The sequence below is a fragment of the Danio rerio genome, chromosome 19 (genome assembly GCF_052040795.2).
Source record: "Danio rerio strain M-AB ecotype USA chromosome 19, GRCz13ab, whole genome shotgun sequence".
Classification (NCBI taxonomy): Eukaryota; Metazoa; Chordata; class Actinopteri; order Cypriniformes; family Danionidae; genus Danio; species Danio rerio.
In genome coordinates, this window is record NC_141039.2 from 40,742,452 (window position 1) to 40,767,612 (window position 25,161).

The following is a 25,161-nucleotide window of genomic DNA, read 5'->3' on the forward strand; positions in this document are numbered from 1 at the left end:
TTCCTTGGAAAAAATATATTTTTTAAAATAATTTTGTGTATTGTTTGTCTCTTTGTTTACATATATTACTTGGTCAGTTATCTTAGATAAAATAGAAGAACGAATTTGAGGCGCTTCAAAACCCGCAATATACTTTTACAATGCTGAACCACGAACTGAATTGAATAATAATCTAGCCTAAATAAAATTAAAGTGAAACATTCAGATTTGTCATCAAGACCAAGTTGTGAATTACTTCAGAAGAGCAGCGTGATCTGACAATCATTATCTAAAGGATGATAATGTGTAAAATGGTCATGAATGAGGTTGGTGTCGTGATCTTGTTTCAGTGCGCATGCCTGGGCAACCTGAAAATTTTTTGATTTATCTTGATTTGAACGTTTAGAAATTCAGAGACATGTTGTTTAATTTTAATGGTGATTCCAAACAAGTAATGTAATAATTGGAGAATTGAATGTTTCCCCATTTAGACAGAATGCTTAAGCATACTGCAAGAGAGGCATTTCAAAGATGTCCGCCGAGTGAAATGACTTGTCCTGTTGCCGAATGACTTGTCTCAACCAACTGTCTTTTTTATAATGTTGACTTCATAGCATTAGTATTATGTTGTCTATAAGTGAATATAAACACGCGGTACCTTTATTTGTTTTATGATAAATAAAATAAAAAGCATTCTAAATGACCATTCAGTTAAAAATGTATTCAGGAGTTTACAAAATTGTGAAGTTTCATTAACTAATTTCCAGAGGATCACATTCTATGATTGATTGCGGCTGGTCCTGCATCAACAATCATCGATAAACCAATCAGATAAATCCAAGCCTCCAATATATAGCTCAGTTTGTCTTATCTCCTTTATCTTCATTTTTAAAGAATCCCTCAATCCATGTCATCTCCCCCGTACCTCCTTTACCAGGGGGAGCTCTCGAGACCTGCCTGATCTCAGACCCCCTTTTAAGCTATATGACCAGGTGGAAGCCTTGAGCTCAGGTATCTCAAAGCTCAGGGTTCTCTCCCAGGACAACAGGCCAAGCCCGCAATTAGTATCAAGCAATAGCTGTGTGAACTCTTGAAACTAAAATAAGCACTTACAATATAATTGCTAAGTTTTTTCTTTTCCAAAGATTTCTTCAAATGTAAAAAGCAGATCTAACCCAGAACTTTTAAGGTGTGCCTAATATACTGTAACTCCCGAATAAGGTACAAGACTTGATAAAAGCAAAAACAAACTAAAAGTATTATGAAAGTAGTCGGCTCCAAACTCATACCACTGCTTCAGCTAAAGTAGGGAAACTGTCACAGAGCCAGTCCGTTCAGGAACTTAATAATGCCTCACTTTTAGTTGTCTCTGCACATTAAACAAAAACAGGAGAGCGAGTATTTGACTTCATCTCTAAATAACAAGAGGAAAAAATGCCTCTTTTGGCGGCGTCTTTCTGTTGTTCTCTGCAATATTGCTGACTTACACAATCTCCTCAGTGCCTCAGTTATATATCATTCTATTAGCGGATCAATTCCACCAAAAATTTCAATCTGGAAAAACATCCAGCCTACTGTAAATCTTTATTTTCTGCCTTTCTGTGCTAATAGGAAAAATTTAAAAGAGCTGCAAATAACCCACGCTGAGTTTGTTGTTTCAAACAGATTCGATTCCAGCAAATTAAAGAGAGTCAGATAAAGCTCACGAAGCATAAACCTGGATGGCATTAAAATAAAATCCATTCTGGCTCAGGCTCAATTCATCAGTAAGTTTGAATCTCTGCTAAAACATGCCATTCGAGGCGTTGCGAAATAAGCTGTCAGCACCACATATACGCAATGGCTATGGAGAGATAATTGAACACACACCACAAGCATACAGTTTTATTACTCTGTCATGACATTTATTACAAGATGGCCGGTTTTCTGAGGTAATTAAACATCTTCTGTATGTGTTTGTGTGTTGTGCTTTGACTTACGGACAAGCCTGGAGGCCCTTGAGGACCAGGGAAACCAATATTGCCCTGTGAAACACAAATGAGAAAAGAACAATATAATGGACAATAACAGCAAACAAATGAAAACAAGTCTATAATCCTTCATCATAATCAGTCTCGTCATTTATTACGGGTGTGAAACCTTTTTACTTACTTCTGGAGTAAATGTGAAGTGACAAAATAAAACATAACCGTCCATGAGGTTAAATAATGTGTGGATCACAATCCACTTTTATTGAGTTTCATTGTGTATGTTTGCTTGATGCTTTCAAGACAATAACTAGTACAGATATGTCACAGATATTCGAGTTTGTGGTGGTTTTTGTGGAAGTGTTTGGGTTTTTTGATGAATAGAATTTTCTAATTTCTAATTTTATTTTTTATTTGGAGTAGAATTTAACTGTGGAATGCATTTTTTATCAACAAAATCATTAATTTAATGATCGATCATGAATAAATACATGTATTCGTACATCATGAATCATTTATCATACATAATTTATGCTCACCGGCCACTTTAATAGGTACACCTGTCCAACAGGTTGTTAACGCAAATTTCTAATAAGTAATTTAGAAACCTCTGATCTACTGGGAATTATATGCACAACCATTTCTAGGATTTAAAGAGAATAATCCAAAAAAGAGACAATATTCATACCGAGTGCCACTGCTGTCAGCTAAGAACAGAAAACTGAGGCTGCAATTCGCACAGGCTCACCAAAATTGGACAATAGAAGATTGGAAAAACGTTGCCTCATCTGATAAGACTTGATTTCTGCTGCGACATTCGGATCAGAATTTGGCATCAACATCAGGAAAGCATTGATCCATCCTGCCTTGTATCAACAGTTCAGGCTGGTGGTAAGGTGTAATGAATATTTTTTTGGCACACTTTGGTTCCATTAGTACCAATTTAGCATCATGTCAACGCCACAGCCTGTCCACCTTGTCAGCACCATGTCCATCCCATTATGACCACAGTGTACCCATCTTCTGATGGCTTCTTCCAGCAGGGTATTGCACCATGTCATAAAGCACGAATCATCTCAAGACTGGTTTTTTCACCATGACAATGAGTTCACTGTACTCAAATGGCCTCCACAGTCACCAGATTTCAATCCAATAGAGCACCACTGGGATGTGGTGGAACGAGAGATTCGCATCAAGGATGTGCTATCATGTCAATATGGTCCAAAATCTCTGAGGAATATTTTCAGTACCTTGTTGAATATTTCCAACCAAACATTAGTAAGGTGTACCTAATAAAGTTGCCGGTAAGTGTATATAAAATACCTAACCATTCTATATAATAAAAAATCTATAATAAAAGGCAAAAAGGCCAAAAAAAATCTTTAAAATAAAATCTGTATAGTTTCAAGTTTTGGACCAGAAGTATCATTATCGTATATAATATTCATAATATATATTTATAACTAAATATATATATATTTAGTTTCACAAGTGGCTAAATATAATTATATCTATATAAATATATTTATTAAACATGTTTTTTAACACTGATTTGAAAATGAAGTCACTTTATATAAAAAGTGCTGCTATATAACTCCAACATATCCAGTGCACACAGGTTTAAAAGCTCTCAAATCCATTCTGAAATTAGGTAAAGACACTGGTAGGTTTGGGATTTTTTCTGAAGGCCTTCTGTAGTTATGGGCCTGTAGGGGGCGCTCTAACCTCACAGCAAAACAAGCTTGAATCTAAAATAAACTAGATCCCTCAAACAAACGCTGCATTGTGAGACACTGCAGGACATTTTACAGTATGAGCTGAGCATTGGTTTGTCTTTTTAAGCTATGAAAAGACGTCTAGGGGTCACTGAGGCTCAGCTTCTAAGAAAAGAGAGCTAAAAAGAGAATCTTGACAGAAATGACCTTTTAGGAGACAATCTGGGGTATATCAGGGGACATAGAAACTTACCGGGTTTCCAGGAGTACCAGGAGGTCCTCTCTCCCCTCTAGGACCCTAAAATGAATACATACAAAATATACAAAAACCGTGGTTTTGGCATGCAATTAGTGTGATTAAGGCAAAGTACAAAGAGTAATAATGAAAATAAATCAGTAATTTTGGGTTGCTCTGTGATCCTTAACACTAGAACCGCCACATGGTAAATGTTTCCCATTGCTGTTTTTCAAATATACATAACAGACCTTCAATAAATCATTCAAGCCTCCCAGTCTTTGACTAACAATGTCTTACTTTCAATTTACTGAGGGTATAAAAGTGATAAGATAAAACTAGATAGGCAAAAATAGGCATTTATACCAATAAGAGCCCGAGCGAATCAAATTTAGCTGTTATAAAATGCTCATACTACATCCATCTGTAAATATCATCAAAGTTTTTTTTTAACTGCACTTTATAACATATACCTGTATCCTGCACTTGCTGATATTGCACTGCTGGTTAGACCTAGACTGCATTTCGTTGCCTTGTACTTGTACATGTGTAATGACAATAATATTGAATCTAATCTAAAATATACGCATGTATATATTCTGAGTATGTGTATTTATTGTGTCATTGTTTTTATATATACTTATTTGTGGATAGTGCTGGAATTTATGAATTTCCACCCAGCTGTCTGTCTGTCTGTCTATCTGACTGTCCCCGTCCGTCCGTCCGTCCGTCCATCTATCCATCCATCCATCCATCCATCCATCTTGTCCCGCCCGTCCGTCCGTCCATATATCCTAAACTATCCTATCCTATCCTATCCTATCCTATCCTATCCTATCCTATCCTATCCTATCCTATCCTATCCTATCCTATCGGTCTGTCTATCCATCTATCCTAGCCTGTCTGTCTGTCTCATCCTGTCCCTTACTGTCCTGTCCCGTCCCGAACCATCCCGTCCGTTCATTCGTCCGTCCACCTATCCGATCCTATCCTATCCTATCCTATCCTATCCTATCCTATCCTATCCTATCCTATCCTATCCTATCCTATCCTATCCGTCTGTCTATCCATCTATCCTAGCCTGTCTGTCTGTCTCATCCTGTCCCTTACTGTCCTGTCCCATCCCGAACCATCCCGTCCGCTCATTCTTCCGTCCATCTATCTTATCCTATCCTATCCTATCTTATCCTATCCTATCCGTCTGTCTATCCATCTATCCTATCCTGTCTGTCTGTCTCATCCTGTCCCATCCCATCCCATCCGTTCATTCGTCCGTCCATCTATCCTATCCTATCCTGTCTGTCTATCCATCTATGCATCCATCCATCCTATCCTGTCTGTCTATCTATCTATCTCATCCCGTGTGTCTGTCCATCTATCCTATCCTATCCCATCCTATCCTATTGTATCTTATCCTGTCTGTCTGTCTGTCTGTCTGTCTGTCCATCAATCCATTCTATCTTGTCTGTCTTTCTGTCTATCCATCCATCCATCCATCCATCCATCCTATCCTGTCTGTCTGTCTATTCATCCATCCATTCTATCCTGTCTGTCTTTGTCTATCCATCCATCCATCCATCCATCCATCCATCCATCCTATCCTGTCTGTCTGTCTATTCATCCATCCATTATATCCTGTCTGTCTTTCTGTCTATCCATCCATCCATCCATCCATCCATCCATCCATCCATCCATCCATCCATCCATCCATCCATCCGTCCATCCATCCTATCCTGTCTGTCTGTCTATCTATCTATAGCGTTGTTCTCTTATTCAAACAATAAATAATGATTAAACAAGTGATTAATTAATTAGGTGAGGTTGTGTGCTTGAACTTGTCACTGAATTATAGGATCATCATACGCAGTGATCATGCTAAATAGTTAATTGTTGTCTATAGGCCATTTTAGTTATTTAAATGACATGGGATATCTTAATATATGATTAATGACATTGCATTATGATATCACACTACCCAAATATGTATTCACTTTCTTCAAAACCACGTTGTTAATACAGACTGTTATCTGTAAAAAGGACAAAATGTAGACATAATGCTTTCATAATCATTACTACAGACACTTCTTTGTTAACAGTAGCAAAATGCAGTTAAATAATGTTTTTTCAGACATTACTAAACATAATTTGTGCATGGGTAAAATGTAGGCCCTGCTGGTTCTAGTGTTAAACGTCTTGAAATACATCAGTGTGTGATGGTGGATTATAACTGACATTGGTCCATCGAATTACATTTAAAGAAAATGCTCACCCAATTTAAATGATGAGTTATTATCTTACACACATGTACAGTATACATTCAAACAATGAAACTGGTAAATGAAAAGAGATCTCTCACTGGCTCTCCTTTAACTCCTGGTTGTCCTGGGAATCCGGGTGCCCCCGGTGTGCCAACACACGGACCGCTGTTACCCGTCTAAAAACATTGAGAGAGTTACAATCAATAAAAGCTTGAGTCATTTGAAAATACATTTGATTTATGATATAGCAACATCAGGACTTAAGGCATGGTCTGTAAACACCCCCCACTCTCCTCTAACTTAAACTCCTCGCAATAACTGCACTGTTTAACATTTGCACATTTAAAATTTGCACATTCACTGTGCCACATTGAACTGTTTACTTATTGAACTGTACATAACCACTGCATATGGACATTTGTAACTATGTACACACCCACTATACATATACACTTGTAATCATGCTTATTTATCTGCATACTACTGACTATTAATAGCAACCTGTACATATTATCATATATTGTAACATATACACTTGTAATCATGTTCATCTATCCCTGTACATATATTCATATATTGTAACATATACACTTTTAATCATGTTCATCTATCCCTGTACATTTATTCATATATTGTAACATATACACTTGTAATCATGTTCATCTATCCCTGCACATATATTCATATATTGTAACATATACACTTGTAATCATGTTTATCTATCTGAACACTACTGTTTATTAATAGCAACCTGCACATATATTCATATATTGTAACATATACACTTGTAATCATGTTTATTTATCTGCACACTACTGATTATTAATAGCAACCTGCACATATATTCATATATTGTAAATCTGTTCATAGCTTATCCAACCTGTATATAATGTTCATAGTACATCCATCTGTAAATATCACCATAGTTTTCTATAACTGCACTTTATAACTTATTCCTGTATCCTGCACTTGCTGCTATTGCACTGCTGGTTAGACCTAAACTGCATTTCGTTGCATTGTACTTGTACATGTGTAATGACAATAAAGTTGAATCTAATCTAATCTAATCTATAGCATTCAGCATGCAATTACACAACATTTGAAGATTTTACCATTTAATAGGGCTGAGCGATATGACAAAAATCTCATATCACAATATAAGTCACTCATATCCTGATAACAGTACATATCATGATATATTCAAGTAGTGAATATATCATGAAAAGGACTATTACTTTTGACATTTTAAAGTATATGCTTAAATATGTACTTATTCATATACAGTTATTTTTTTCTCACTTTATGTAGAATTTTTGGGCAAAGTTTTGATTTTAATGTAGAAATTTAAAATAAATATTAATGATATATGAAACACTTTAAAGTAATTATTGCAGGTCCAATATGAAGCAATGATAAATAAAATACAAAATGTAAACACTGTACTTTTCGCCATGCTGGTATTTGTCACAATCACCAGCGATCTAATCCTGGTAAACACACAAATCGCATACTACAAATCCGCCATTATATGGACTACAAGATCCAGTCATGCACTGCACACACACACCGGTTCCTGATCTTGGCTGATTGCTGACACACACAGTTAAAGCTGTTCAGAACTGATGACATGTACTTTAAAAGCAGCACAGACACACACACTAGTTGCTGAATCTTGTTATACTGATTGTGAAGTGACGCTGAAAACAGGGGTGCGGATTCAAACGCAGGTATATTGAGAATTAGAACTGACTTTAGAAATAGTTTTAAAACAAATCTTTGCGCTTAACAAACAAATTGAATTATGTAGGCTAATGGATATCTGTTCATACAACACGTTTCCTTATCCACGAGAGTAAAAGTGAAAATAAAGAATGAGGAGGCTCATCTCTCATTCTCGCCTGTAGATGCTCTGTTAAACTGTTTTCTCTCTAGTGAAGCGTTCAGTTTTTCCACTTAAAAAGTCCATCATATAAATAGCAAATGTGCTATGGTGCGACGCAACTGACTCTTAAAGGGAATGGGAGATGAGACTCTGATTGGTTTATTCTAAAAACACACCTATAACTCATTAAAAGAATAAGCTCAACCTTGTTAGACCATGCACCGCAGCGCAAAGTGGATTTTTCCATCCTTAAAGTACAAAACTAGCAAAACTTAATTCTTTTGCGCCCTGCGCTTTGGACTTTGCACCAAGATCGTTAAAATAGCACCCTAAGAATTTACCAGAAGAAAAAAAATACAGGAAATACTGTGAAAATTTCCTTAATCTGTTAAACAAACATCCCTTAAGAAATATTTGAAAAAGAATAAAACATTTCACAGGAGGACTAATAATTGACTTCAACTCTATATCGTCATATTGCACAGCCCTACCAATTGAAAATCTTAAATGTAGCTAGTAGTAAAGAGTGTCTACGACTGTGGCTTAACTGTTCAACATCATGAGCTGCTTGAGAAGCTTCCCTGACACTGATTTATGTAAGCATAAGAAGAATATCGATCGCTCCACAAACTTACAGGTCCGCTTGGTGTTTCCTCTCTCTGCAGCTCAAAACACTGTGAAGGTGATCAAACACATGGCCTTACAAAACTGTGCACAGTCTGTGTGCTATATACTGCAGCATGAGCAAAACTACTAGGTATTGTACAACTCGAAATCGAAATATAAACCAGTGTGAACAAATCAATGCTAGAAACATGAACCCACACCCTTATCGGTTTAATCCCACATCATCCATCATTCATCCCTCTCACCCGTTCGCATCCTTCCAAGGGCACAACGCCAGGTTTGCCCTGATCTCCCTTCTCGCCCTTTGCACCAACCGTGCCAGGCACACCTGGTAGACCCTTGGAACAATCGCCACAGCCTTCCTACAGTCAGTCATACCCATGACAGAAACACGCATGTGTATGAGCAGGTGAACAATAAAAACACAAAGCCTGCATGCAGATACAAGTGAACAGGAATGAAGCACAGACAAACTGAGGAGGATGCATGAAAAAAAAAACACAAGATATTTGAAGACTGTCATGCTATCACATGCCAGATAGAATTGAAGAATACAAATATCCTGAGCTTAAAGAATGTACAAGGATTTACAGTCAAAATACAAGATTAAAAGCTTTTACAGTTGAGATGAACAATTTATATGTCTCATTTAGTTGGTAAAATATACACTCGCCGGCCACTTTATTAGGTACACCTGTCTAACTGCTTGTTAGTGCAAAATTCTAATCAGCCAATCACATGGCAGAAACTCAATGCATTTAGGCATGTAGACATGGTCAAGACGATCTGCTGCAGTTCAAACCGAGCATCAGAATGGGGATGAAAGGTGATGGCATGGTTGTTGGTGCCAGATGGGCTGGTCTGAGTATTTCAGAAACAGCTTATCTACTGGGATTTTCACGCACAATCATCTCTAGGGTTTACAGAAATAAGTCAGAAACTTAGAAAATATTAAATGAGCGGCAGTTCTGTGGGTGCAAATGCCTTGTTGATTCCAGAGGTCAGTGGAAAATGGCCAGACTGGTTCGAGCTGGTAGAAAGGCAACAGTAACTCAAATAACCACTCGTTACAAACGAGGAATGAACACACAAAACGTCGAACCTTGAGGCGAACGGCCTACAGCAGCAGAAGACCACACTGGGTGCCACTCCAGTCAGCTAAGAAGTTAGAACAGGAAACTGAGGCTACAATTCGAACAGGCTCACCAAAATTGGACATTAGAAGATTGGAAAAACATTGTCTGGTCTGATGAGTCTCGATTTCTGCTGCGAAATTTGAATGGTAAGGTCAGAATTTGGCATCAACAATATGAAAGCATGGATCTATCCTGCCTCGAATCAACGGTTCAGGCTGTCCCTACCACAGTGTACCTATCTTCTGACAGCTACTTCTATCAGGATAACACGCCATGTCATAAAGCGCAAATCATCTCAGACTGGTTTCTTGAACATGACAATGAGTTCACTGTACTCAATTGGTCAGTCACCAGATCTCAATCCAATAGAGCACCTTTGAGATGTGGTGGAATGAGAGATTCAAATTATTGATGTGCAGCTGACAAATTTGCAGTAACTGCGTGATGCTATCATGTCAATATGGACCAAAATCTCTGAGGAATATTCCCAGTACCTTGTTGATTCTATACTAAGAAGGATTAAGGAAGTTCTGAAGGCAAAATGGTGTCCAACCCAATACTAAAAGTGGCCAGTGAGTGCATATATATTGTCCTCTCCAGTCAAAAAAAAAAAAAAAAAGTCACTTTAAGTCAGTATTTGCCAGGGGTATGAATATAGTTGGGCTTTTCTATACTTTATATTAGACAAAAATGTTGTGAGGAAAACAATACTCATTTAAGTGAAAATACAAACAAAATTAAATTTGATATTCACTGCACTGCTGTTGTGCTGTATTTTTGTTCAAATACATCTTCTTTAATGATCATAGCAGATGTCTTTTAAACACCCAAACACTTTACAATAGTACTTTCAGTTAATAAAATAAATATATAGTAAGTAAATAAATATATAAATAAATACATACATACATATATTGCAATAATACCTTTACCACGCATGCATCATAACTTATGCATTTACATTAAAAGCTAAAAATGAATGAAAGATGCATGGGTTAAAATGAAGCACTTGATTTTATCAACCCAGGCTCATTCTGAAAATATACCGCTTTATACATTTCTGGAGAGTGCTAAATACGTTCCAGGAGCTACATTTTTTGCAGTTTTTGTTTTCACAATTCCACTAGAGGTGGCTGTGTATGCTTTTGAGATCTCAGATTTATTTCACGAGTGCCATTCACGCATACTGTTCTCGTGGAATTCCACCAGAGGCGGAATTGAGAGATTGACCCATCCACCCACTTCCCTTAACCCAACTGACAGTTTTAAACAGCGATCCAGAAAAAGAAAAGCCTTTGCCTTATATTTACTACGTTTTCAGATTTTACCACATTCTCCCCCTGCTACTTACTTGTTTAATTTATTTTTTTGGCTTCTATTTTTGTCTAGCCTGCTTTATGGAACCGCTTTTCGCCACACTCAAACCCTGTCAACTCTCATTAGCCCCTTTCACATAGTGATACCGGTAAATATCTGAAAAATTTCTGGATCGACTTTACCGGTATATTCAAAAAAGCGCTGTTCACACAGGCGAGGACGTTACGGAAATTTTCCGGAAAAGAGTATTCACACATCCATTCCAAAATACCGGTAAATTCTGACATCATTCACCACAAATGAGCTTTAAACGGCTGTGCTTGTATTTGTAAACATTTGACTAAATTACAAACTCTGTGGATGATCAATATTGTGAACAACTTTCGCAGGATCACTTTCGCATGTCGAGATGTTCATAATATCTGCGTGTGCAGGCGCTCACAGGCTGTTTCACAGGCACACGCAAAGCTTGAAGGTAAACAAACAACGGTTTATCATAAGCATCTAACCGATGATTATTTACACAGTTGGCATTAAGAAGAACATATAAACGTGATCTGACTAACTTCTAGCTGCTAAATGTGTCTGGAAAAATATTCAAAGATTTTTATTCTCACAAACCGAGCGGATGTAAATGCGTCTGACTGTTGTGATTGGCTAAAGCAGACGTCTCACGTCAGCACGTTCTAGACATGCACGCGCTTATTACGGCAATCTTCCTTCTGCATTCACACAGCGCAGCATTCCGGCAAATTGCCGGTAATGTTACAACTTCTCTTTCCGGAAAATAGCTAGAACGAATTTACCGATATTTTCAAAAAGGACCTGTTCACACATACAACCTTTCCGGAAAATTGCCGCCAAACAGCAGGAAAGCTGTCCATGCAGTTGTAAGCGGTCAGCTGGTAAACGCTAAAAGAAACTGCGTCATACCGCCCCGTAGCGTTCCCTATAAAGACAAAATGCAGCTATATGCATACATACCTCTGGCTACATAATTCTCGATCTCCAGAAATATATATATATATATATCAATGTTTTCAGAATGAGCCAATGTTGGATTTTATGCAATTTACAGCAGGGTTTCCCTTGCCTCATCTCTTGCCTATCCTGCAGGACCCCTGCACTAAAAATTCCATCTTTCAAATGAAAAATGCATGTAAACTGCAGTATAGATGTTTTACTCTTTAAAAGTATGTGCAGAATTTGGAGTGGAATTTAAACTAATACTAATGTGAACATTTCTATACAGTACACATTAACAAATAATAGCAGTTTTCATTCCAACAACACCAGCGAGAGAGGAAGAGAGACAGCTGTCAAACCCCTGCAGTTCATATTGATCAGTTAGTTAGTTACCTTTCCTGGAGAAGCTGAATCCTGAGGAAGGAGATTCTGCAAGACGGAGAACACAGTCAGACATGGCAACTGCATCAAAAACACTTACCTAATACGCAAAGACTGAACGAGTACTTAACATTAGAGTTCCAGAAGAACATAACTATGGAGAGACCAAAGCAATGCACTACACTATACTAAAAGTAATTTTTTGAAAAGCACTGCTTCGTAATCTATGATCTCATTATGCCATTAATAACAAAACCCAATTTTAATAAGGGAATAGTTTTGCATGAAATTACCGAGAATAATTTAAAACGATAAATTCTTTCAAATTATGCAGCATCCATTAAACAGTCATTTCAAAACAGTGTACTGACTAATTGCATCAATAAACATGTAAATCAAAACACAATTAGTTACGGTTGAAAATATTATGCTACTTAACAAAAAAGGAATTAGTTTCAGAGCACAAAAGACTTTCAGAAGGACGAAAAAAAAAACACAGAATTTCCAACATTCCTATGTGCAACACCCACAACGTGCTTGAAATTTACAAGTATCCTACATATGTGGAGAATGTAGCGAATCCCAGAATATGTTGAAGAGTTTTAGGGAATTCCACTTCAGCTCCAACCAATTTATTACATGCACTTGGCCTAGTTTTGGTTATAAAGGACTAAAATAAGAGTTAAACCTGTGAGCTTGAGGATGAGAGTGGCCCTCAGATGCTCTTGAAGGTGAAATGAGCATCTCAGCACTGGCTGCTCTGGGCTCTCCACAGCTCAGTGGAATCACTTTTAAATTACTTTAAATTCAAACTACTTTAATTACGAAAACGACTTAAAAGTGGAAATTGATATGCGCTTATACTTTTATAAAACATCTGAATTATTGACGTTATTTTACATTATTTATTTTAATCTATTTAGGCAAACTAGTTTAGTTATATCCAAATTAATCGTAAGGGTTAGGTCTCGAAGTTTGGCGAGCGAGAGTTGAAAGAATGATTTTTAATTGTTTGTTTTTTTTAGATCTGATTGTGCTCTGGAAGAACTCGGTGGTCGGAGTCTGTGATAGAAGTGAAGCAGAGTGAACCGGGACTGAAGTCCAGCCAAATTTCCACTGCAGGCTCGAAGCCTGGAGCTCTGATTCCAGGATGGGCCTCAGGCCAGCTGAAAAAATATGCGTGCAGAGAGACGGGGCCGTTAATTTAGAAATCCTGCTTTCAACCAAAGATCTAATGGCTCCTTTTGTACAGCACATCACTCACAGTAATGGCCACCCAAACCGTTACTCAGCACAATGGCAGTGTTTACCATTATACAAAGCCTGGGAGACGGTGAGTTAACACTGAAAGGGTAATGGGGCCGTTGGCGCCCATAAGGGACACGCTGTTACAGAGCCACCTTGCTTACTGGCTCCTTTTTGTAGCTTGTGAATTACCTCGTCTCCCTGCACCTCTTTAAACCCGCTCCCCTTCTAACACAGAAGTCGACCGACCGGGCTGTTTATATACTGTAATAAAGCTGTTGCATTCCACTAGTTGCTTCCCCGTCTGGTTACTCACTGCTTGGCCCGGTGGACCCGCTTTCCCTGGTAAGCCATCGTTGCCAGGGATACCCTGTAAGAAGGAACTGAGGTTGAATTGGTTTAGCCTGCGGCCACAATCTGGACACCTCCTTCTCCAGCGGGGCAGAGGGAAAGTAGCCAAAGCCCTGGACCCTCTCCTGGTTTGTGTTCCAGCTCGCAGTAGACATTTACATTTCGCTTGCCTTTCTCTGTCTATTATTTCTTAAATTTCAGTTCTTCTGTGGCTTGGGAAATCAACACAACACCAGGTTAAAGACCACTCAGTGCTCACGGTGAGATCAAATACAAGTCAATTTGCCACATCGAGGGTCTTAAATTCCATCACAATTCTTCTAGCAAATCTGCATGATGTCGAATGAGCATAAAAATACACGTTTTAACAGTGTTGGGCAAGCTATTTAAAAAATTTTGTGTGCTAAGCTATTAGCTACTCTACTTCAAATGTAGCTTAACTTCACTAAAAGCTACCCTCCGGGAAATGTAGCAAGCTAAGCTAAAAGCTATTCGGCAAAAGTAGTTTAGCTGCAGCTGAGCTATTTTTGCTATTTTTGTTTTATTTTTAAATCAAAGCAACTTAAATTCAAGTCAATCAAGTTAGTGATCAATAAAACTGTTTATGAAACATATGAGGCATACTTGTTAAGTTCAGTTACTTACTGCAAATAATACTGTATTAAACATAAACAGCTGTTTTAAAACACAATTAAAATACTAAAATTCTATAGCAAACAGGGGGTGACACTGAGTAGACTAACTGTTATGACAAAACAGATGAAGAAGCCTGCCATCTTGCCAACGACATCTTGTTGTGAGATTTTTTCTGGTTAAATGGAATCTCGATAACTGCAAGTGACACCTATAACTTACTACAAGTTACACCCCTTCATGTTACACCCCTGTCTTGCAGTAACTTGCACCCCTGTCTTTGGAGCAAAAGGTGGATATAACAAGACAAAAAGTTTGTTGTCGACCACCGTAAAACTGGACCCTGCTGAAAAATCCAGCTTAAACCAGCCTAGGCTGGTTGGCTGGTATTAGCTGGTTGACCAGGCTGGTTGGCTGGTATTAGCTGGTTGACCAGCCTGGTTTTAGAGGAGTTTTGGCCATTTCCAGGCTGGTTTCCAGGCATTTCCAGCATGGTATTAGCTGGTCAGGCTGGAAAATGACCAACCAAATCCAGCTAAAACCAGCTTGACCACCCTGGTTTAAGCTGGATATAGCTGGTTTTGGCTGCACTCCCAGCTTGGCTAGGCTAATCAAGCTGGTTTTACCTGGTCATCTCCCAGCCTCACCAGCTAAGACCAGGCTGGAAATGGCTGGAAACCAGCTTGGAAGTGGCCAAAACCCCTCTAAAACCAGCCTGGTCGACCAGCTAAAACCAGCCAACCAGCCTAGGCTGGTTTAAGCTGGATTTTTCAGCAGGGGAAGAAGAAATAATGGTCATTCTCGCCATCATATGAATTTACTTTCATCTGCCTTACAGCTCTGTGTTTGTTAGTGCGGTCACTTATTGATCGGTGATCGGTAAATGTAGCTTGTGTGGATATTACTGCGCTACTTGAGAAAAAAAGCTTTCTACTTTCTAAATCAAATAGCTTTTCAGTAGCTACGCTACCGCCACGCTACTGAGAAATGTAGTTAAGATAGTAGCGATGCTACTGCCCAACACTGCATATTAAATATAGCCATCTCACAGTGAGCACTGCATGGTTTTTAAAAAGAAAAAGCAGCATGATCCCCAAACACTTATTTACTTAATGTATTAGTTAATATTTTAATGTACATAATACATTTAATTCATATTATTTTATTGCGCAACTATGCATTAATGCTTTAGATTTGCAAACTACATTAATATCTACATTAACTTTTATGAGCAAAGCACATCCCACGGCGCTAACCAAGAAAAGCCCCTTTAAAGCGTGCACATTTAACAGCAAAGTTTAACAGGGCGCTATTTTACAAACTACTTTACAGTTGCATGACATTACATTACATTGCATTACATTAAATTACATTTATGTATTAACCATTATTTGCTAAATTAACATTGGGGTTTATATGCAAACAAATTATTGGTGCCATTTAAATATGCTTTAGCTGAAGCCCGGAGTTACCCATGCAGGCCTTCCCAATACAGAAGCCCCACAAAGAGTGCAGGATGGAGGAGGTACAAAGAGAAAAAGCAGACGTACACACACACACTGATTCCATCGGTTTAATACTCACCTGTGGGCCTGGGATTCCAGTAAAGCCCTGGGGGCCTGGAGGACCTGGAGGGCCCGGTGGTCCAGGAGGCCCCTAAGATTAAGAAAGCACATTTGAATGAGTAGGAGTTAAAAGGCAGTTATCTATTAATAATTAAAATGACCTCTCTGGATTAGTCAAATCTTTAAATTATGGATATTTAGACCCCCCTGTTTATTTTTTCCCCAATTTCTGTTTAACAGAGACAAGATTTTTTCCAACACATTTCTAAATATATTCAAGAGTTCACACTTAGCTGATGATTGATTATAAGCAAGTTTGGCATGCTGTCCCGGGAGAGAGCCCTGAGCTCAAAGGTTCTTGAGCCCTGGGCTCCCTCCCGTTTGGAGGAAGAGAGGGGAGCCTTCAAATCGAAGATGACTGTAGTGAAAAAACCCTGGCTCTTTATAGTGGGTTAGGAATGGCCTGATTGGTGGATCATGCATGCTAATGCAGAACCAGCAGTGTTCAATCATAATCACGTGCTCCTCTCGAAATTAGTTTATGAATAAACTTCACATAGTTTTAAAAACTCATTTCTAATAACTGATTTATTTTATCTTTGTCATAATGACAGTAAATAATATTTGACTAGACATTAAATATAGCAAAAAGTGAATCTCAATTAGACCCTGTTAACTGTATGTAATGCAAAACAAAAAAAAACTGTACTGATTCTAACTGTTTCTGTTCCCCATTGATTCCCATACAATATTTTGGTAACACTTTATTTTGATGGTCCATTTGAGTATATACACTAACAGTCTACTCATAATCTAATGAGAATTAGTTGGCATGTAGATGCAATGTAACTTCATCAAAATAAAATGTGACCAATATTTTGTTATTCCATAGCAACTGCTTGATTACCCACTTTCTTTCAAATATTTTATTTCACAGCTTTGAAACCTTGAGGGTCACTGAATAATGACATAATGTTCATTTTGGGTAAACCATATCTTTTAGATACTGGTGATTTTCTGGTTTATTATTTTCCAACTTGTAAATAATTTTTGGGAGGAAAAATGTTAAGAAAATCAGACCTGAGGACCTGGCTGTACCCTGTTTTCACCACCTGGGACTCCCTTTAAAAAAATGCAATTAAAATCAGTACTGTAAATGACGTTAGTTGTGTATATATAGTATGTATAATGTCCTAATGTCCTCACGATTAACAGCAATAAAATAAACATTGGCTTACAGGTCCGCCAGTTCCAGGAAACATATTATGCAAACAGTTGCACTCTCCTGGTTCACCCTATGAAACACACAAAAAAATCGTTAAATCATAATTTTTTAAATTTTTTAGCACCATGACACAACTAGACCAAGGTGATGATATGTGGGTGGATTCTGAAAGGTTGTTAGAATGTTGCTGTATGGTTTACAGATTATTTGGGGTGGCTATGGCATTGTGAGATGTTTGTTTATAGAAGACAATACGAAAGTCAAAAATTTGAATAAATTACATTGATTATAAAATGTTTCTATATGTTATACAATTTATGCGATCATTTAAAAACATAACAATAATGACACTGTTCATTTATTTTAATTCTTATTTTAGTTAAATGTATGTCTATAATGTGTAATTAAAAAAAAGTTTCGGTCCCATTTTATATTAAGTGTCCCTAACTACTATGTACTTACATCAAAAAAATAAATAAAATTTACTTACTGTGTTTATAATGTATTTGAGAACACCTGTGGTGCTTTTGGGTTGGGATAGAGGTTGGGTTATGGACAGGTTTGCTGGTATGGGTAGGTTTAAGGGTCGGTTAAGGTGTAAGGGATGGTCAACAGTGTATTTACAAATGTAATTACAAAAGTTAATTACAGATGTAATTACATACATGTATTAAATCAAGCATATGTACACAGTAAATAAATGTATTTACATAATAAGTACATTGTAACAAACTATTTATTCCTATGTAAGTACATATTAGTTAGGGCCACTTAATATAAAGTGGGACCAAAGTTTCTTTATTTACATTATTAAGAGTGACATTTCCATTATTGCAACTCTCACATGGTCACCCACTGAAGCTAAGCAGGGCTACGACTGGTCAGTACCTGGATTAGGGATCACATGGGAAGGTTGCTGTCGGAAGTGATGTTAGTGAGACCAGCAGGGGGCGCTCAACTTGCGGTCTGTGTGGGTCCTAACACCCCAGTATATTGATGGGGACTCTATACTGATCAGTGAACACCATCTTTCGGATGAGATGTTAAACCGAGGTCCTGACTCTGTGGTCATAAAAAATCCCAGGATGTCCTTCAAAAAAGAGTAGGGGTTTAACCCCGGCATACTGGCCAAGTTTGTCCACTGGCCTCTGTCCATCAATGCCTCCTAACCATCCCCATATCATAATTGGCTTCATCACTCTGTCTCCTCTCCACCAATCAGCTGATGTGTAGGGTGCAGTGTGCCTCAATATGGCTGCCGTCATGTCATCCAGGTAAATGCTACACACTGGTGGTGGATAAGAGGATTCACCCCAAAAATGTGTAAAGCGCTTTTGAGTGTCCAGAAAAGCGCTATATAAATGTGAGGAATTATTATTTTTGTCATTATTATTATTATTATTATTATTGCAGCACTAATATGCAAGCTCCTCTCCCACGCATACAAGCTCAAAAAAGACTTGCTTGCTGCTTGTTTAAACTACTTACGTAAAATGAGTTAAAACAACAGAATTAGCTTAATTTGTGTTGGGACAACATGAATGAATTGTGTGGAACCCAGCATTTTTTACAGTGTGAAAGCTCACGTTTCAAAATGTCACAACATGATAAACTGTCGAAATCACAAAAGGTTCTGCTGTAAAATTGTATCCTGGCACTCAACAGGAATGACAGAGCACTTCATCACACTTAGGAGGAATATGCATCATTTGATATCAGCTGCCACTTTCCTCTGTGTTTAGACAAATTAGTCTGGGAGACAACAGAGGACATTAAAGAATGAAGCATTTCCAGAGCTCTGCTTTCGAGGTCTCTCTCTGTCTCATCGAACTCACGCTCGCTTCCTCTCCCTTTGATTCTCTGTGATGTTGTCAGATTTAAGATCACAGCTGTTATATTCACCAATTATAGCCCTGGTTTAGCTCAGGGCATTTTTTTTACTTCTTCTGTGCTGTCAAACTCTTCTGTCAGACTTGTGTGTCTGTTTGTGTCTCTAGGGTGGACACATCATGGTGCGTACAGACGGTCGCTTTTACCAATACTCCTCCCATCCATTGTTTCCTGCACACACACTCACACAGCTTTGGGGGACCTCAAAATTCCCTCTTCAGCTCACTGATCCAGACACTTACCTTGTCACCCTTGGGTCCCTTGACTCCCTGTAAGACAGACAAGGAGAAACACAAATGCTCAGTTATGACAATTACCAGATTTGCATCCTAATGTCAAGAGAATCTTTAAAAGTTTGCCAAAAAATTACTAAAATGCAAATTAGGTACATTTTCATGAAGTTTTTTGAACAACTAAAGATAAGATTAGTTAAACAATAACTATATATACAGTTGAAATTAGAACTAATAAACCCCCTTTTAATTTGTTTTTCTTTTTTAAATATTTTACAAATTATGTTTAACAGAGCAGGGAAATTTTCACTGTATGTCTGATAATATTTTTTCTTCTGGAGAAAGTCTTATTTATTTTATTTCGGCTAGAATAAAAGCAGTTTTAAATTTTTTAAAAAACATTTTAAGGTCAAAACTATTAGCCTCTTTAAGCTATATTTTTTCTCGATTATCTACAGAACAAACCTTCGTTATACAATAACTTGCCTTGTTACCCTAACCTGCCTAGTTTACCTAATTAAACCTAGTTAAGCCTTTAAATGTCACTTTAAGCTGTATAGAAGTGTCTTGAAAAATATCTAGTCAAATATTATTTACTGTCATCATGGCAAAGATAAAATAAATCCATTATTATAAATTATGTATTAAAACTATAATGTTTAGAAATGTGTTGAAAAAGTATTTTCTCCGTTAAACAGAAATTGTGGAAAAAATAAACAAATAAAGGGGGTTTAATAATTCAGGGGGTTTAATAATTCTGAGTTCAACTGCACCTGTTTTGGCCTAAAATTGACAGAAAATCAAAGTTTAATATCTAAATAAATTATATTCCAAATTTAAAGTCGATATCGCCAAAAATGAGATTTCACACAGATTTGATCGCAGTACTAAACATGACCACCAGTTGATATTCAGTTTCTATTGGTGGCCATACAAGGCCTCCCCTATGTTTTGAAGAATACAAACTGTATTTTTTCACAGTTTTGACAATATTTAAAAAGTAGACATACAATTCTAAAATGGTATAGAAAGTTTGGTGGTATTTGTGGAGTTTGAAGGTTCGAGGTCTTGCAGTTTCATGGATTTTTTAAAGATTTTTTTAGGATTTTTTAAGTTGGCATGTTTTTTTTATTTTTTATTTTACAGCGCACCATGTTCTGCATCCTGACTGGCTGTAAACCATTGTCAATCAATCTCCTCTGTGCCATGTCTCCTGTACAGTACAAAATGCCAAATTGACAAATCTTTGATCCCTAGCAGTGTGACTCTGAAGTGCTGTAAAGTATGTTTGCAAGTTTTTGATCCATTTTTTTTAAATGGCAGCAATAAAATATTGTTTATTTGTAAGTCTCTGTGAATGTCTTATGATGTATCTGTCACTACTTGTGTATGTTAACAAATAAATACAAATTAATTATAATTCCTTAAATTGTATTATAGTTCCTAAAAATGTGGGTCGCGGCTTGATGACCATGTAAAAATGTGGGTCCCATGGCCAAACCAGATGAGAACCCCTGCTGTAGACAATCGAAAGAAAATATTACTTAAGGGGGCTACTAATATTGACCTTAAAATGGTTTTATTCTAGTTGAAATAAAACACATAAGACTTTCTCCAGATCAAAAAATGTTATAGGAAATACTGTGAAAAATCATTTGGAAAATATTTGAAAAAATTTCACAGGAGGGAGAATTATTTTGAATATTGTAATAAAGAAACCTCAAAGACCCCTTAGTGGAAACAGCTGACTGGACATGTTGGTTTAATGTTGTCTACATCAGAATTTATTTGTTAATTGTGTTCCCATCCATTATCATTATTGATCAGCAAAAACCACCTTAAGCAAGCATAAACACTTTTTTGAGTTAAAAGCTTATTTATCTGTAATTTTATTTAGTGTTTCCATTATTTGTTCTTGAATGGATACCTTAAAACACTCATTAAACCAAATGTGATGGAAATATAGCTACTGCAGGACTCTCCTGGGTCCGTCAGATGAGGATCAGTGACAGGTGATGTGATTTAGGCTGACAATTTGTTGCTGTTAGGGTTTGGATTTGACCTGAGTCTGTTTCTGGCATCGCTCTTCAAGCTCTCAGCGACAAAGCCCCAGGTAATTAACATCTGATGTGAGAATAGTCAACACTAACTTTGCTTTTTTAATGAGACAAGCTCTGGCAAGACTGCCTTTATCTCCTCGAGTTTGTTTGATGCTGTCTCTTGATGCCAGAGCAATGAATAGAGGACAATATGCCCGTGTAAGTTTGGTAATGACAGCGTGTGTCAAAATAAGCTGCTGGAGAAGTCTAAATAAATAACTTACGGGAGCCCCATCTTGTCCTGGTATTCCAGGGAATCCGGCTGTACCATCCCGACCCTGTAACACAGAATATATAAATCATTTATTAGAACAAGAAAAAAGTTAGACTGTGTGTTCTGTAAAAATTCCGGCTGCCTTACATTTAAGTTGAAATTAAATAAACTTTTTTAGTTATCTTAACTAATATATACACTGACTAAAACATTAAGTTAAACTTTGTACAACAAAAAAACTAAATTAGCTGAAACCTGATAACCTTATTAAAATAAGTTAAAGTAACATACTGTACAAACATTTGCTGTCATGACATTTTTTGTCATTTAATTTTACAGTGTCTTAGATACATACTATACAAAAATAACACAAAATTGAGTTTTTTTTTAAGTGGATAACACTTTGGAAATGCTTTTAATGCCACAAAACATATTTATGAAGTTATATTAAAATCTTATTTAACATATTTTTTTGAGAAAGAGTTTTGTTGTTAAAGATGGTAAATAAATGTACATTATAAAATTACATTACATTGATACATTATTTTTAAAGTTCATGTAAGAAAATCTAATTAACTTTGTTAGTAACATTGATAGTTTGATTGAATTCCATTGAATTCTTTCATTGATTTCATCAACTTAATAATTTTTGGTCATATGCTAATTTAATAATACATAAATACAATTTATCACCAACAAATAAATAAATAAACAAATAAAAGAGAACACAAAATAATTGTTTCCCTGGCTTTGTGTGTGTAAATATATGTTTTTGTCCATCTTTTATCTCAGATTCTTACCGGTGGTCCGACTGGTCCTGTTACCATTGGCCCCTGTGGCCCCGGTGGTCCTATCTCTCCCTTTGGACCCTATAAATATAAAGCAATAAAACAGAACAGCAATTAGGTCAGATCCAATGTCTGTTATTGATCACTACGTTATTGTGTTGGTGATCTACCCTTAGTCCTGATGGTCCCATTGGCCCTATGAGTCCTGAACGTCCTTCTGGACCCTGAAGAATGCACATTTTGAATTTATATTTGTGATGCATACTCTGCTGGTCAAAAGACTAAAGAGTTAGTAAGACGCCTTTCAGCAATTATGCATTACATCTACCAAAAGATTTTATACATTTTAAAACTTTCTACGAACTATCTATTTATCAAACAACAATTTCTTGAGTATTATATCACCATATCACAATTCCTTTTGAAGCATCTGACAAAAATAAATTGGCTTTGTCAACATTATACATTATATATATATATATATATATATATATATATATATATATATATATATATATATATATATATATATATATATAAAACTTTCTTTTTAAAATATATTAAAGGGCCCCTATTAGGAGTTTTTGAAAATGACCATCCATGAATTGAGTCACACAGCTCTAAGTGAAGTGAAATATCCGGCTAAGGCTTAAATCTGAAAGTTCACAGAGTTTAAAACAATTGATTCATTTATAAAAGAGTCGACTCATAGTGCTTCAAATGAATCATCTTTAGCCGTTTCGGGGTGATGTTGATATGGAACCTAAGCCCCACCCAATTTTTGCACGAACAAACTCGGGAAATTGAAACCTGCAGCCCCGCCCACAAACATTTCAGCAGATCCTGGTTGAATCAAGTCATGAAGAAGCTGTGCTCAGTTGGATATTATTTGAAGTGTGAGGGGAAAGTAAGTGTTATTTTCTCTACCCAAAGATAAAACTTTGAAGAGTCAGTGGTTGAGGTTTATTTTTGCAAAAATACCTCAGCATTATAGCCCAGCCTTGTGCTGTGTCATTGAAATTACGTGAGTTTTCTGGGATAAATAAATAAACGGGAGAGTGGCGGGAGATGGGTCTGAAATACGGGAGACTCCCTGGAAAACAGGAGTGTTGGCAGGTATGCTCACACATACACTCTGCACTCTGACTACTTCGATATTGTTGAAAAGCCACCCTGGGCATTTCTCTCTGTCTCGCGCTGAACGCTGTCAACAAATCGCAACAGGCTGTCATCGGTCCAACCAGCGCAGATTAGCATTGCGCTAAGGAGGGGTTTGGGAACAAATGAATCACTGAACGAATCATATGGGAGTTGCTGGGATAATTAGGTAAAAATAAATGCATATTATAAGACAATGAAAGTGTTTTTGACCTTGCATGCATATCAGCCTGTTGTTAAAGACCCTTCAAACCAAAATATGACCCTTTTTAATGTCTAATAGGGGCTCTTTAAATCAATACACAACCTTGGTGAGTTTTAGAGAACTCCTCTTTTTGTATTGGCCTTAATTTTTATGCATCACACAAATGTAGACACGTAATAACACAGACAATTCAAAGAGTCAAATCCATGTGCAAACATACAAGACCAAACAACTTTTCGTGCACTTACAGCAGCTCCAGGAAAGCCTCTAGGTCCCTGCTCGCCCTGAATGAAAACATCAAAACATTACAAACAGCATGAACATCTTCAAACAGCAGACCTTCACACATCAAGAGTTTTTCGGACTGATTTCAGCTTTTTCAACTCACCCGTGGTCCTGGAAGGCCAATACCTGCAGGCCCAGAATCCCCCTAATGAAATAAAAAAACACCATCACTCTATAGTCACTCTTATAACTTCAGCACACAAATGTGTCTGTAATGTGAAGGGACATTGTAAATTGAAGTACTGATCCAAATGCAGGATTTATTATGGAGAATGGTCAGACATGCAACAGTCAACAGGGTCAAACAGGTACATGCAGGCAAATCCAATAGAGTAGTCAAATAACAGTCGGTACAGGCAGGAATGAATCAAAATGATAACAAAAGGCAATGGTCAAAACACAGCTAGGCTAAACAAGGAAAAGTGCGTTGTAATGCTTACAGATACCGTTAAACAAGACTCTCAGCTGGATGTGAGTGTGCGTGCTGTATTTGAAGTCCATCTAATCAGTTCATGAGCAGCTCATCATTCAGTAATCAACTGAGTGAGGAACAGGTGCGTGTGAGTGGTGCATGACTGGATACGTGGTTCATGCAATGGCAGATTTGTATTCTGTTAGCGATCTGCAGCCTCTAGATCGCTGATAATCATAAAAAGGACTGACATATGTGTTAGTAACTTTACCTGACTTCCTTTGAGTCCTGGAGGTCCCTGAACACCAGGTGGGCCTGGTCGACCCTACAGAAGTAAATAAAGGAAGAGTTTAGATTTTGCAAGATGTATAAGCAAGTTTTTTTTGTTTTTGTTC

At 37.2% G+C, this 25,161-nt stretch overlaps 1 protein-coding gene across 16 annotated transcripts in view; it reads right to left on the minus strand.

The window, feature by feature from the left end:
* Positions 1–25,161, minus strand: part of col16a1 (collagen, type XVI, alpha 1) — a 156,668-nt gene that overhangs the window by 24,938 nt on the left and 106,569 nt on the right. For 4 of the 16 annotated variants that reach the window (XM_087295947.2, XM_087295945.2, XM_087295944.2 and 1 more), the window contains 17 exons: positions 25,038–25,091; positions 24,458–24,499; positions 24,318–24,353; positions 22,877–22,930; positions 22,719–22,787; positions 21,929–21,982; positions 19,615–19,641; positions 17,496–17,552; positions 17,338–17,379; positions 16,277–16,348; positions 14,025–14,078; positions 12,476–12,511; positions 8,909–9,025; positions 8,672–8,710; positions 6,253–6,330; positions 3,915–3,959; positions 1,959–2,003 (listed from right to left, as the gene is read on the minus strand). In XM_087295947.2, the coding sequence (XP_087152073.2) occupies positions 1,959–2,003; positions 3,915–3,959; positions 6,253–6,330; positions 8,672–8,710; positions 8,909–9,025; positions 12,476–12,511; positions 14,025–14,078; positions 16,277–16,348; positions 17,338–17,379; positions 17,496–17,552; positions 19,615–19,641; positions 21,929–21,982; positions 22,719–22,787; positions 22,877–22,930; positions 24,318–24,353; positions 24,458–24,499; positions 25,038–25,091 (921 nt within the window). The remainder of the gene's footprint in view (positions 1–1,958; positions 2,004–3,914; positions 3,960–6,252; positions 6,331–8,671; positions 8,711–8,908; positions 9,026–12,475; positions 12,512–14,024; positions 14,079–16,276; positions 16,349–17,337; positions 17,380–17,495; positions 17,553–19,614; positions 19,642–21,928; positions 21,983–22,718; positions 22,788–22,876; positions 22,931–24,317; positions 24,354–24,457; positions 24,500–25,037; positions 25,092–25,161) is intronic. The other 12 variants (XM_087295950.2, XM_087295949.2, XM_087295948.2 and 9 more) reach the window with 3 other exon arrangements.